General features: G+C 31.8%; 1 protein-coding gene across 2 annotated transcripts in view; it reads right to left on the reverse strand.

Annotated features, from left to right (window-relative positions):
• The window catches only part of Cd2ap (CD2 associated protein), a 129,510-nt gene that overhangs the window by 27,272 nt on the left and 86,683 nt on the right, over positions 1 to 15,555 (reverse strand). The window contains exons 6-12 of one of the 2 annotated variants that reach the window (XM_071613330.1): positions 10,625 to 10,812; positions 8,468 to 8,543; positions 7,970 to 8,064; positions 6,613 to 6,717; positions 5,855 to 5,890; positions 5,263 to 5,299; positions 3,628 to 3,690 (exon numbers count right to left, since the gene is read on the reverse strand). In XM_071613330.1, coding sequence (XP_071469431.1) covers positions 3,628 to 3,690; positions 5,263 to 5,299; positions 5,855 to 5,890; positions 6,613 to 6,717; positions 7,970 to 8,064; positions 8,468 to 8,543; positions 10,625 to 10,812 — 600 coding nt within the window. The remainder of the gene's footprint in view (positions 1 to 3,627; positions 3,691 to 5,262; positions 5,300 to 5,854; positions 5,891 to 6,612; positions 6,718 to 7,969; positions 8,065 to 8,467; positions 8,544 to 10,624; positions 10,813 to 15,555) is intronic. The other variant, XM_027938246.2, reaches the window with a different exon arrangement.

Consider the following 15,555-nt stretch of genomic DNA (forward strand, 5'->3'; position numbering starts at 1 on the left):
ATGCTGATATTTTTTTCCCACATTTTTGATTGGTGCATTATAGTTATACATACTGATGGGATTTATTGTTACACATTCATACATGCAAACAATACACAATATAACAACATGATTTGGCCAATGCCACCCCTCAACACATCCCCCCTCTCTTGATATTTCCCACCCCTTGGGACTTTTCCTATACTGATCTCCATTTGATTTTCATGAGATCTGCAACCACTTTTCTTTTCCTTTTTCCTTTCTAGCTTCCACAAGAGAAAACATACAATCCTTAACATTGAGTTTGACATATTTCTCTTAACATAATGCTCTCCAGTTCCAACGATTTTCCTGCGAATGACATAATTTTTCTTTATGACTGAATAAAAACTCCATGTGTATATATCACATTTTCTTTATTCATTTATTCATTAATGGACACCTAGCCTGATTCCATAGTTTGGCTAATATGAACTGTGCTGCACATGGGTAGCATGTGCACTATAGCACTATAGCAAGATGACTTTAATTTTTTAGGAATGGTATAGCTGGGTCATATGGTAATTCCATGCCTAGCCTTTTGAGAAACCTTCATACTGATTTACAATCCTACCAACAATATAAAAGTGTTTCCATTTATTAACACTTTGCATTATTTACTAAGCTTTAGAGGTCCTACTGAGAAAGTCATTGCCTATGCCTACATGCTGGAATGTTGACCCTACATTTTCTCCTAGTTTCTTTTCTAATTCATGGATATTAGATCCATTTGAGTTACTTTCTATGCAGAGTGAGAATTAAGGGTCTAGCTTAATTCTTTTACAGAAAGATAATCAGCTTTTCTAGCACCATTTGTTAAAAAGGCTGCCTTTTTTGATAATATACGTTTATGTTTTGGCATCTTTGCTGAAGATGAGATGACTATTGATATGTGGGCTTGTCTCTGTGTCTTCTATTCTCTACTACTGGTGTATGTGTTTGCTTTTATGCCAGTGCCATGGAGTTTTTGGTAGTATAGCTCTGTGTTTATAATTCAAAGTCACACACTGTAACAACTCGAGCACTGCTTTTTTGGTTTATTTCTTTGGCTATTTTGGATCTTTTATTCTTCCAAATGAATTTTAGGACCACTTTTTCTAGTTCTGTGAAGAATATCATTGGTATTTTGATGGGGATTGCATTGAATCCATGTATTGCTTTTGGTAATATGGTCATTTTAACAATATTAATTTTGCTTATCCAGGAACATGAAAGGTGTTTCCATCTTCTCAATTTTTCTTCAATTTCTCTCTTCAATGTTTTATAGTTTTCATTATAAAGGTCTTTCACCTCATTGGTTAGATTTATTCCTAAGTACCTTGTTTTTGTTTTTTTTTTAAAGCTATTGTGAATGAAATCGTTTTCCTGATTTTTCCTCAACAAGATATATTATTGGTATATAGGAAAGCTATTAATTTTTGTATATTGATTTTGTACCTGCTACTTTGCCAAATTTATTAGCTCTAGTAGTATTTTGGTGGAATTCTTTAGGTATATGATCATATTATTTGCAAACAGTGATAATTTGACCTCTTCCTTTCCTATTTTTATCCCTTTTACTTCTTTCTCTTGCCTAATTGCTCTGGCTACAATTTCTCGTACTATTATTAAATAGGAGTGGTGAACATGAACATCCTAGTAGCAGATTTTAAAGAAAATGCTTTCAGTTTTTCCCCACTTACCATGAGGTTGACTTTGGGTTTTCATATATAGCCTTTATGATGTTGAAGTAGGTTCCTCCTATCCCTAGTTTCTTCAGTATTTTTTATCATGAATGGGTGCTGAATTTTGTCAAAGGCCTTCTCTGCATCTATTGAGATGACTAAGTGATTTCTGTGTTTAATTCTATTTTTGTGATAAATTTCATTCATTGATTTACATATATTAAGCCATTCTTGCATCTCTGAAATAAAACCAACTTGGTCGTGGTGTACAATCTTCTTAACATATTGTTTAATATGATTTGCTAATATTTTATTAACTATTTTACACCTAAGTGTGATACTGGCTTCACAGAGCACATTTGGAACTGTTCCATCCCTTTCTATTTCATGGAAATATCTGAGGAATATTAGCATTAATTCCTCTTTAAAAGTTTGGTAGAATTCAGCTGAGAATCATTCTAGTCCTGGGCTTTTCTTTGTTGGAAGGTTTTTTATTACTACTTCTATTGCATTGCTAGTTATGGGATTTTAACTTTCCATGTCCTTTTGATTCAGTTTTAGCCAGTCATATTTGTCTAGAAACATAGCCATTTCTTCTAGATTTTCCAACTTATTGGAGTATAACTTTTCAAAAGAGCCCCAATAATCTGCTGGATTTCTGCAAAGTCTGTGGTAATTTCTCCTTTTTCATCTTTAATTTTGTTAATATGGGTTTTCTTTTGGCTGAGGGCTTATCAATCTATTGATCTTTTCAAAAAACCAACTCTTTGTTTGATCGATATTTTGTATTACTTTTCATTCTAAATTTCATTTATTTAGGCGCTGATCTAATTTCCTTCCTTTTACTGGTTTTGAAATTGGTTTACTCTTTTTCAAGGGCCTTGAGATACACCATTAGATTGCTTATTTGGGATCTTTCTGATTCTCTTTTGCAGGCACTCAAAGCTATAATATTTCCTCTCACATGTTGATCTTGATTTTAATTTCACAATAAAGTATGCTTTATTATACCAAGGTTTCCAGAACACATGACAAACTTAAAAAAAAAAATTAACCTTCATTTCCAATCCCTATGTAATACAGACTAATTATTTAAGAATATATGGTTAGCTAGGCACAGTGGCACATGCCTGTAATCCCAGCAACTCAGGAGGCCATGGCAAGAGGATCAAAAGTTCCAAGACAGCCTTAGCAACCCAGTGAAGTCCTAAGTAACTTAGCAAAACCCTGTCTCAAAAAAAAAAAAAAAAAAACAACTGGTGATGTGGCTCAGTGGTTAAGCACCCCTGGGTTTAATCCCTGGTATTTAAAAAAAAAAAAAAAAAAAAAGGCAAAATTTTGTATAGCATATTCCATATTTTAAAATAATTTTCTTTTAAATTTTAACTTATGTCTAAAGATGAATATTTCTTTATTTGTTGTCATATATTCACTTTATTATTAGAGTTATAGGAATGTTATTACTTAGTCACTTGAAAATGTTTAGGGTGGGGGGGAGTGACTTTAAAAAAAACATTAGAAATCTATAAGCCGGTGGCACGTGCCTGTAATCCCAGTGGATCCGGAGGATTATTTCCATATTTTAGAAGAAATTTTCTTTATACCTTTTAAGGAATTTTTAAAATTTTAACTGAAATACTATAAATACTATGTCAGTTTTAAATCTTTAGCTGTCTTAAATATTATTTGAAAAAAAACTATGTTTAAATACTATATCCTCCTAAAGACATGGTTTAATTTTTAAAAGGATTAATTTATGAATGAAAGTTTTATTTCCTGTGAGTCTTGATAAATTTCTGCCTCCCAGAAAACTCTAAACATGGCAAAGTAAATATGAACACATGTTAAAAGTCAGTATAAATGACCCACTGTGGAGATCAATATTTGTATAAAATGAAATTAAAAAAAGATGTTTTAGTTTTGAAAGTAGAAAAATCAGTCTCACCTTTTTCTTCTGGCTTCATAGGAAAAAACTTCTTCTCTGTAGCTAAGAGATCAGGCTTTGGAGCTGGTGGACGGTGGTAGTGGAGGGACAAAATGAATGCTTATTTAAAAATAATTTTACAGCATAGAGATATTTAACTAAATAGTAGTTTTAAAATAAAAACAGATGACATCATGCATGATTTAACAAAAGAACAAAGAATCATCTTGCTCAATTTCTAATCCTAAACCTGCCAACATTATCCTAAACTCTGGTTTTATTTCCTTCTTTGTCAAATCAGAGTTCATAACCTCTGCTACACCTAGTCCAGTAGAATGTTCTGTGCTGGTAAAAATGTTCTACTTTGTGTTGTTTTATATTTGACTAATGAGTACATGAAATGCTGCTTTTGTGAATAAAAAACTAAATTTTTTATCTTATTTATTTAATTTTAAAAGCACCATGTGGCTAGTCACTACCACATTGAATTGCACAGCTTTCAAGTAAGCCTCCAACACAAACTTCCATAAAAATTACTTTAAATTTATGCTTTTTTTAGAATTAGATCAGCAAATATAAAGCTAAAACCAAAGAGTAGGGAAGGGCTTGAATGTTTATAAAAACAGCATATCTTTCAAGGAAATATAAGTTTTACTACACTTGCATTAAATCAGATATCTAAGAATAGAAATCATGGAAATAAACTCTAATAAGACTTTTACTTGACACTTTTAGTGTATCATATTTATTCAACTGTTTAAAAAATTCAAAAACTTCATCTACCTTGCTTCACTCTTAGCATCAACTTTGAAATAAGAGCACATAAATATTAATTTTTTTTCATATAGTAACGGGTTTTACTTAAAAAGGCAGAAGGTTCTATTTGGAATTGTGGAGTAAAAAGTTTCTCCATGCTCCATAAGAACTAAAATTAAACATTCAACCCCTTAGATCAATAGCCATGATATTATTTCATGGACAAAACCATAAAACATAAAATGAAATTCAGAGATCAAATCAGATACACGGAATGTGGATACAGAACAAATGCAAAAGAAAACAACTAAAAGATTAGTTGTACATAATGCTTGGTGAAGTATGGGAATGTCTTCATTTCTACTTGGATTTGCCCCATTAATGTTTATAATTGTATGGCTTTTGATTTCACATACTTATGAATAATTATATACATATGACTTCATTTTTTTCCATTTTCAAAATCATTATTATATTATAAAATATGTTGTACAAAGAATTTTGTAATTCAAAAATAAATAAAAAGGTAAGGGTTAGGAAGGGGCTGACTGATTACGTACCCCTAGGTTCAATCCCTAATACCTAAATAAATAGGTAGAATAAATAATTGGCCAAGTCAATACATAGTTCTCTAAAATAGGTTTAAATCCCATCAATTTTATTAATTAGGTATTTCATATAACTAAATGGCTAAATTATCTTCCAGATATACCTATTTTATACCATTTTTACTTTTTAAAATAATAATAATGCATGGGAACATTAAATTTTTATATAGTTCTGGAAAAACTTATATATATTATTCTTGATTTGGCTAATAAAATTAGTGGTTTACATTAGGCACAATCTTACCATTTTAGAACTTAAAACAGAAAACTAAACATTGTGTTTCTTACATACCTGGACCCTTAGCAGGAGGTGGTGGTTTCTTTGGTTTCTGTTAAAATAATAATGGCAAAAGTGGTTAGCTAGTTACTTATTAAATATTTATAGTTAAAATAAATACTGATCATTAATAATCTAAATTATACAAATATCTCTCATCTCATTGTTGCAAAAATGATAAAATGCTAAACTCCTAACAAAATGTCACTGAAAAACATTTATTCCATTAGAACAAATAATCTCCTTGATCAAAATCCAGTTAAATATTTCAAAAACTATCAATGTATTCAATAAACCCCAAAATCTTAATAAGCAAAGTGTTCCCTCTTATCTCCACTACCTTTAAGATTGCTAAATACCATTTTACCTATATTTCTCAGTTCAAGGCAGTAAAGCAGTGTAGCAGGACAAGAGGAAGAGAGATCTTGTTGAAAAAAATTAATAAGATAAATTATAAATAGATCTAGCTTTCACTCTTTATTCTTCTGAACTTAAAGGGAAAGTTAAAGACAATGGCCTCTTTTTCTTTTACAAGCATTCGTTCATTTTTACGACTAAATACCTTAAAAAAATTGAGACACATTTCTAAATATGAACTTAGTTTTACCTTAGTCATTGATGCATGGCTCAGCCTTACTTTATTCTGAGAATTGACAGAGAAACATTAGGTCTTGTAAGGAGGCAAAATCTGTGCTTTACTGTACTTTTAAGCAACATTAAGCTTCTCAAAAACATTCAGTGTAAATAGTTTCCTTCAGCCAGGTGTTGTGGCACAAGTATATAATCAGGAGGATTTTGAGTTCCAGGGCAAAACACCAAGAACACTGGCTCAAATTTTTTTTAAAAAGTTTCTTCCAGGAGGGTACTAATTAATCCAATTAATACACCCAAGCTTTTTTTTTAATTTTTAAAATATGAAGTAAACAAATCTAAGCAGGGCATGGTGGAACATGCCTGTGATCCCAGTGGCTCAAAGGCTTAGGCAAGAAGATTGGAAGTTCAAAGCCAGCCTCAGCAATTTAACAAGGCTCTAGGAAACTAAGTAAAACCCTATCTCAAAATAAAAAACAAAAAGAGTTGGGGATGTGGCTCAGTAGTTAAGTACCCATGGGTTCAGTTCCTGGTACAAAAAAAAATTAAAAAGAAGTCTTAAGATTACATTTCGGTAGACATGTCATTGAGGGCTGGGAGAGGCTGGAATAAAGCATAGAACTGAAACATTATAATATTATTTTACTGTAATTCAATACATATTTTAGAACTGTTTCATAAAAGTTATTCAATAATAAGGCAAAAAACCCTGTTTTTGAAAAAAATGTTGGCAAAATGTTAAAGTATTATCATCATTGAAAAACAAAAGCTTACTGGAAAGTCCTTATCCAGTTCATTTATCTGAACAGCAAAATTGTCTGGAAATACTCCTTCTTTACCATTAAGTTCACCCTTCCACCACCCAGCTTCTCCAGTCTCCTGAAAAGCATAGCAAAAAATAATTAAAATAATAAGTTATCTTTACATAAGGAAAAGGTTTTCAACAAAAAGAAAATAATAAATTCCAATATCATTACAAGAAAAAGCCAACTTAAACAGATCATAAGGTCCTCCTAAAACAGAGTATACTTCACATGTTACAATTAGCAGGAGTTACAGCTGGGTTTAATTTTTGAAAATAACTTTTAAGATTCTATCTATAAAGTTAAAAGGATCTTAGGAGAGAGGCAAGAGATAAAAGGAAAGGAATTAAGAAAGAGAAGAAAGTAAAGAGAGAAAGGGAAAGTAAGACTTTCAAAACTATCTTTCTTAATATTATCCGTAACACGTAATATACTAAAAATTACTTGTTTGGCAACTTTAGACATTAACAAGATCTTAAAAGCTCCTTCCAAATAACCAAACTTGAATGAAAAATTAGGTACCATGAGTTCAAACTATATGGATATTAAATTACATAAATTTGTGGGATTTGTGCTAAATGAATAGATTTTAGCTGCTTTACCACAAGGGTAACTATGTGAGATCATGAATATATTAAATTTGCTTCACTAGAGCTGGGGTTGTGGCTCAGCAGTACAGCATTTGCCTTGCACGTATGAGACACTGGGTTCTATCCTCAGCACCACAGAAAAATAAACAAACAAAATAAAGGTATAAAAAAAATAAAAATTCTTTTAAAAAAATTTGCTTCACTAGGGTACATACATTAAAAATACAAAATAAAATTTATTTTAAAAATTACAAAGTCATCTGATAACAAAGTCTAAACCAATGGGAGAAATTTCAAGTTATCTGCAATGTTATAGTAAAAATGAAATATTTATCATTTTTTCTAAGTACTTAAGATAGGATTCTGTCCACATCAAATACTACAAGGTTTTCCCTTTATTTTCTGCAGAATTTTTTCCAACTTATAAAATCAATTCATTCTTTGCAACAGTTCCAAACAACACATTGTGGTGGGGAGGGGGGAGTGGAAAAGAATTAAGTATAGAAATCTGGGAAGCTCAAATTAATAAAGAAAAAAAGCAATGTGATCTAACAGACAAAAAAGATGGCTCAAATAAAATAACATTCTGAGTGCTAATTATATGTAAGGCTCTGAGGACTCAGAAACAAACAAGACAAAGTGTCTGGCTCTTCTGGAGCTTACATTCTAGGGGCAATATAAGAATTCAGCAATATATGCCTATGGATAAGTTAAATGACTCACTGAAAACCACCTTACCTTACTTATCAAATGGATTATTTCCCCTTCTTTAAAAGAAAGTTCGTCTTCATTGGTACCTTCATAGGCAAATAATGTTCTACAGTATTCTTTAGCTGAAATAAAAAATACAAATACTGGCTGATGCAAATTGATTCAGCAAATACTTATTATGCCTCTATTCGTGAAAAGAAATATATAAGAAGCTATTACTAATAAGCTTTATAATTCATCTTTAAATTTTAAAATTAAAAACTATAGCCAATACTGTATGTTAAAAAAACAATTTTGCTAATCATTCTTCAAGTAATTACTAAATGTCTGCTATATATCAGGCACAATTCTAACTGCAGGGGGATGCATCAATGAACACAGCATGCCCAAATCCTTAACTTTATGGGGCTTACATCTAGTAGGAATTAATACTTTGATAAGTAGTAGCATGCATCATATGCATTCAAAAAGTCCAATATATTATTAAGTATGTTTCTACTATGAAGGTTTTATTAAAAAACTTACCTTTAATTTTACCTTCAGTTTCTGTTTTTGTTATCTCCACACTTGTTTTGGATCCTATTGACTGTATGGTTAAGGGCTAAAACAGAAAAAGATGATATCAACTAACTTAAGTTAGAATAAAGATACTATTGCTGAACAAAATTTCCATTTACAATCACCCAGCTTTCCCTGTAGTTTTTGTAGTCAAGTTAATAATGAGACTGAAAATTCAGCAATGAAAGAGATCTTGAACATTCCTCAAGTGGTAGCTCATAATTGCTAATTTTTAAAACTCCTTGAGGATGATAAACATTCTCAGAGTTCTAAAATGAGAACACAGGCATTTATGCATATCATAATTTATTCTTCTATCTATATAAATATTATTCCTCCTTTTTTTACATTAAGAAGCAGTTAAATAATCTCCCCACAATAACAGACATTTAGAAGTAGAGCCCAGATCTGAATCTATAAAGTTTGACTCCAGCAAGTGCACATCTTTTTTAATACCTTAATTTTATTTATTTATTTTTATGTGGTGCTGAGGATTGAACCAGCGCCTCCCACATGTGAGGGAGCACACTACCACTGAGCCCCAACCCCAGCCCCCAGAAAGTCCACTCTTAATAGTACTAAACCTTAAAATAACAAAGCAGATTTAAAAAATAAATAAAACTTTTTATAATTTATTTATTACTATCTGAAAATATTTTGTAAGTGTTGCAACTCTTAGATAGTCCACTTAGACATTTTCCCATTGTAACTAGTAAAGTCCTTCAAAGAATTCTCTCTAGAAATAACAGTACATTTGACCTTGGGTTTCCATTAGTTAAAAATCTGAACACACTTAGCTGTCACTGTTTGTTTTCTATTTATCTTCCAAAACACTCATTTTAATTTCTCCCAATTCTAACCACCATATCTTCCAATCTGGTGTCCCCTTACTAACATAGCAAATGTACTCCCTATTTATCAAATAGTGTGGTAACTCAGAGACTATTCTCATGAACAAATGAGTAGTGGAACTTGTTAATGGTGACTGAAAGATTACCAATATAATCATTAATCAAATGGTTATTCAATATAATCATAAGCTTGTAGAATTGCAAGGGACCCCGGATCTCTAGTGTAATGTCCCTTGTAACACAAGAATTGCTTCCCCAATATTCTGTTGTATGACTGCAGATTACGATTTTAAAAACTGAAAATTTCACCAATTAGACTCCATAATATTAATGCCACACAATAACATTGTAGAAAGTGAAAGTTCTAAAATAGAAAGGAAGAAAGGAAGGACGGAGGAAGGGACGGAGGGAGGGAGGGAGGGTAGGTTGTCTTCTTAAACTCAACTCACTATTACATGGAAAAATTCAGAGTGAAAAAAAGGGTTCAGACAAATCACCCTGGGAGAAAATTACAGAACTGTTTTTCACTAACCAATTACAATTTAATAAATGATATGTAGTTAAAATTAGCAAATAAATATTAAAATATTTAAACTCTTAAATGTTAGATAAAGAGATTCAATTGAGAACTACAGGGAAAACATGCCTCTAAAAGTCAGAGGAAATGCCTCTTACCTGAAGTACTCACTCTGACTCTCAAAACTATTGACAATAGGAACAAAAATTTTTTAAAAAGACTCTGAAGACCAGCAATTTTTCTCCCAAAATAGTTCACTTACTTCATTTATTTCTTTTGAAAATGCCAGTATGATGCCAATGAAAAATAAAACTCAGAGGGCAGATCATTAAATTTAACCATTATTAACAATCCAAAGTAAAATTAAATTGTATCTGATTAATTTAATATCTCATTCTAAATTCATTTTAAAATAGCCCATTTTAGGTGTGTATAAAATTAAAATGATACAGAAAATAATGTTCACCTTTGGATTTACACTAAACCTAACTACAAAACCTAAAACTTCCACTTAGAATAAGTTAATGTTAAATTAACCATGAAATAGCATCCTAATTTTATAGGATTCAAACAATATTAATCCATGCAAATTTGGAAACAAAAGTTTCTCAGGAACTTCTCATTCAGAACCAAATTATTAGCAATCTCAAAGAAGGAAAATATAGCACAGTTACAAACTGCTCTTTATATTAAAAAAAAAAAAAGCTTAATGTGAGAATGAGTGAAGTTAATATAAAATAAATACATCATTACCACCTTTTCTGTTTTTTTCTCTTCTGTTTCACTACTGGATATTCTTGTCCTAAGTTTCACGGAGCCTTCTTTAAAAATATCTCCAAATCCAATTCCTCGAATTTTCTTTGGCTGAGCAATTGATCCAGATGCAGTTTCATTCCCATTCCCTGGAGAGGGTAAGGGTGAGGTAGGCCCAGGCAAAACAGTTTCTGAAAAAAATATTTTCAAAGAATGACACCTACAATCAGGAGAAACTTCAAATCCCTTTTCATAATGTCTATATGCTATACCTCTGCCTAATTTTTTAAAAATGGCAGAAAACACACAATAAAATTAATGATGTAAGTACTAAAATATCCAAGAGTATGAATTATTTATATGGATTTTTTTGTTGTATAAAACAATAACAATTTTAGGCAAATTTAACTAGTAAAATACTAATTAAGAAATTCAGGAAATCATACCACAAAAGGTCCTCAACCAAATGCTATGATTTTAATGTGTTTCCCTCTTTACCCCCCCACCAAAGATTTCTATGATTAAAGTTTGGTTCCCAATGTAAATGGTATTGATAAATTGTAGGACTTTTAAGAGGTAAAACATACTGAGAGGTGATTGGGTCATGACCATCCCCATAAAGAGATTCAGGCTAGTCCAGCAGGAGTAGCCTGACCCCTCCCTAGTCTCTTGAACTTCCAGAACTGTGTATTAAATAAGTGACTTTTTTTTTTTAATATAAAGTGCTTTAGTCTCAACTACTTTGTTATAGAAATACAAATTGAAACAAGATTATGTCAAATTTACAGGTTTTGGCCAAAGATAACATAAGACTGAAACGTTAAAATGGGAAAGTATAACCATTTTTAAAAGTTAACATGACTAAATCGAATTAAAGTTAGGGTGATTGTTGAATATAAAAAATGGGAAAGTCAAAAGAGTGTTTATTTTTTAAAAAAAGAGTATTTATTTTAAAAAGTGAAAAAAAAATAGAAAAGTCAGAAATTCACTTAAAAATTGTTATTTTAACTCAGATGAATTAACTTAAGTCTTATTTTAAAGCAAATTCCAACACCAACTTTAAAATTATAATAAACAAAAAGTTTTAAATAAAGTTTAAAAGTATATGTTTAAGAAAGATTTTACTTGTTTGCTCAGTAACAAGAGTTCTTACATATAGGTCGAATGAGTCCATGAAAAAACTGTCTCCCTGCCCCTGAAAATTGTGTGCACATATTTTCTTTCTTTTTTTTAATATTTAATTGATTTTATTTTTTAAATACATGACAGTGGAATGCATTACAATTCTTATTACACATATAGAGCACAATTTTTCATTATCTCTGTTTGTATATAAAGTATGTTCACATCAATTCATGTCTTCATACATGTACTTTGGATAATGATGTCTATCACATTCCACTATCATTGCTAACCCCTTGCCCCCTCCCTTTCAATTTTTACCCCTCACACATCAGATACAGCACTAATCTGTAGGGTATATAAAGAACTCAAAAAGCTAAGCACCAAAAAAACAAATAACCCAATCAATAAATAGGCCAAGGAACAGAACCAACACTTCTCAGAAGAGGATATACAATCAATTAACAAATATATGAAAAAATGTTCATCATCTCTAGCAATTAGAGAAATGCAAATCAAAACTACTCTAAGATATCATTTCACTCCAGTCAGAATAGTAGCTATTTTGAAGTCAAACAACAATAAGTGTTGGCAAGGATGTGGGGGGAAAAGGCACACTCATACATTGCTGATGGGACTGCAAATTGGTGCAGCCAATATAGAAACCAATATGGAGAATCCTTGGAAAACTGGGAATGCAACCACCATTTGACCCAGCTATCCCTCTCCTCGGTCTATACCCAAAGGACTTAAAAACAGCATACTACAGGGACACAACCACATCAGTGTTTATGGCAGCACAATTCACAATAGCTAAATTGTGGAACCAACCTTGATTAACCTTAGTAGATGGATTAAAAAAAAAGTGTCATATATACACAATGTAGTATTACTCAGCAATAAAAGAGAATAAAATCATGGCATTTGCTGGTAAATGGATGGTGTTGGAGAAAATAATGCTAAATGAAGTTATCCAATCTACTAATAGATAAATTATCAAATTTCACTATTAAATCAGTGGTTATAGGGCACCACTTTAGTGGTAAAGAATATGAACTCTAGACCAAATTCTCCTGATTTAACACTCAGCTCCTCCACTTTATGCATCCAGTGTTTTCACCTATACAATGAGATACTTCCTAAGATTCCTATTATGGTTAATTTATTTCTGTAAAATGCTTGAAACAGTATCTGATTCAGTAGCTAGTATTTTTAAGTAATATATTATTGAGAAATATTCAAGTAAAAGAGATTACTGATCAGATAGAGCTGACAAAACATAAAAAGGGGTGGGGGATTCTTAGCCACCACAAGAGAAAAAATACAGAAGAAACAAGGAGAAAGAAGGAAGGAGGAGGAGAAAGGGAAGCCAAGGGGACTCATGAGGCAAAATAGTAATATTTTACAGTATATCTAATTTTTTAATATTTAAGTGCTTTTTCCATCATATTGCCTCTGAATTGCAGAGCTGACAGAAAATATCTGCATTTTATGTATGTCACTGTCAGTCATAAAACATTTTCTATATAATCTAAAATTCTTCCTCTTTCCCTCCCTCTTCATTGAATCTCTGTTGTAAAAGTTATTTGATGGTTTGTATCTCCTTATAAAGTGACTTAAAGTAATCAAGAAGCTCAAAATATAATCACTTGTTGAAAAAAACAAAAAGAATAAAAATCTAACAAAAACCACAAAGCATTTAATGGAAGCAATCCATGTTTACCATTAAAGTAATTGTTCAACATCATTCTAAGATTTTTTAAAGATGACTGTACACTTGCTAAGAAAAAGTATGGGGGTGAGTGAGTGGGTATTCAACTGAACTAAAAATCAATCCATATTCCTTACAAAGGATCCTTAAAAAGGTGTCTGGTTATAACAGCAATTTTACAAAAACTCATAACATACTATAAGCAAACCTTACAAAGCTGCTTACCACAAGTTCAGTATGAATGCTAATGTGGGTTTTATAGATGCCAAATAAATCATATACAACCTTACCTCCTACAAACTAAGACTGAAGACCACAACATTTCTATCCACCAGGTTGTCAAAGCCAGTATATACAAGCATTCTCCAGGATCTTATGTTATACTAGCACTATCACTTTCTCGTTCTCTAGTGTGTAAATAGTCAAAACTTAAGCTACTCCTCCTCTAAGAAAAGGAACTCTTTCTACCCATAAGGGACTAAAAACTCCTAAAAACAATCTATCAGGAGCTCTTTTAAAATGTTTTATGCCATGTATCCTTCTAGCTGCCCAGTAATACCTAGAGGGATAAGTGACACAAAGAATTTAGGTTCCTGCTTGGACCTTTTCAGTTTCCTCAAAATTGTCCACTTTGCACCTCATTCTTAACATCTAACACTTTATATAGAAAACCTCAAAAATCAGATGTTATCATTCCTCCTGCCACTAAGCCTACTAATTTTGATGTAGTTCCCTTAATGCAAAACTCCTTCCTTCCACCTTCTAGGTAAATTCTGTTCTAACAGTAAGTTACATTCTTCTGAGTTTCTACCTCCAGCTGTTCCTCTTCTATTTTTCTTGCCATTGACACTTAAAAGTGATCAAAACTTTTCCTTAAAAAAACAGAGTAAAAACATTCTTGAATATACATTAACCTCAACTGGTGCACTCTTATTCCTCTTCAATTTACCTTAATCCACATTCACCTCACTATACCTCTCCCACATGGGTCCCTTAATAATTTACTTGTTCCTATATCTAGGATTTCTTTTCTTATCTTTATTGATCTCTCAAATGGCACTATGCACAGTCTCCCTAAAAAACTCTAATTCCTTAGCTATCACACATTTATTGGTGGCTTCTTGGAGCTCTCTATCTCCATGACTTCCTGGTCCCCTATCAGTTACTCTCCCTCGGTCCATACCTTATATAATACTATATAGGATTCTATTCCAGGCTCTTTTTTCACTCTGTAAGTTAACCCTAGGTAATCTCATCTAATTCTAGGATTTCTTATAACAACTAAAATACTGTCAGGTTCCAATTTTGGACAAAGTTTCTTTAAGGATTCAGACCCATATATCTTTACTTGGATGTCCTCATATTCCTACAGGATTCAAACTCAACATCTACAAAAGTGAATTCATCATTTTCTCCCAAAACTAACCACTATCTCGGCAAATTACACCTCCATATATCCAACTTATTGAGCCAAAAGCTGGTGGCCTTTGACTTCTCTTATGGGTCATCCTCTCCATATCTCATTATCACTAGATCCTATTTTTATACCACATGAAAGCTCCTGCACATGTCTCTCCATTCCCACAGCATTCTTCTACCTTAAGCAAATACGATTTCTACCTAAATTACCAAAACATTCTCAACTGGTCCTACCATCCAAGTATCACTCTTCTCCAATCTATCTTAGAAACAATGAATGTTTCATTCCATTCTAATACTTCTCTGTGAATTAACATTTTCTATAATGACTTCTTAAGCCCAATAATTTCTCCACTATCAACATATACCACATTCAACTATATATTTTATTATCCCTCTGAATTGAAAGTCTTCCAGGACACTGAAAATGCAATGCATTTTCTTCACTCTACTCCAAATTTGCTTAAAATTTCCTACTTATTTGAAGAACTCAATCTGTGACTTCTAAGGGTGGGGAAATACTCTTTCAATTCCTGCCAAGCAAGTAATAATCCCCCTCCAGTAGTTACATATTTCACTTAATAATAAAAGCTAAAGTCTTTTAAAATGGCTACAAATCATTCCATGATTTGGCATCCCAAAGTCCCTTCCATCACCTCTCTGACTTCATCTCCTGTTTAAT

The sequence above is a fragment of the Marmota flaviventris genome, chromosome 6 (genome assembly GCF_047511675.1).
Source record: "Marmota flaviventris isolate mMarFla1 chromosome 6, mMarFla1.hap1, whole genome shotgun sequence".
NCBI classification, from domain to species: Eukaryota; Metazoa; Chordata; class Mammalia; order Rodentia; family Sciuridae; genus Marmota; species Marmota flaviventris.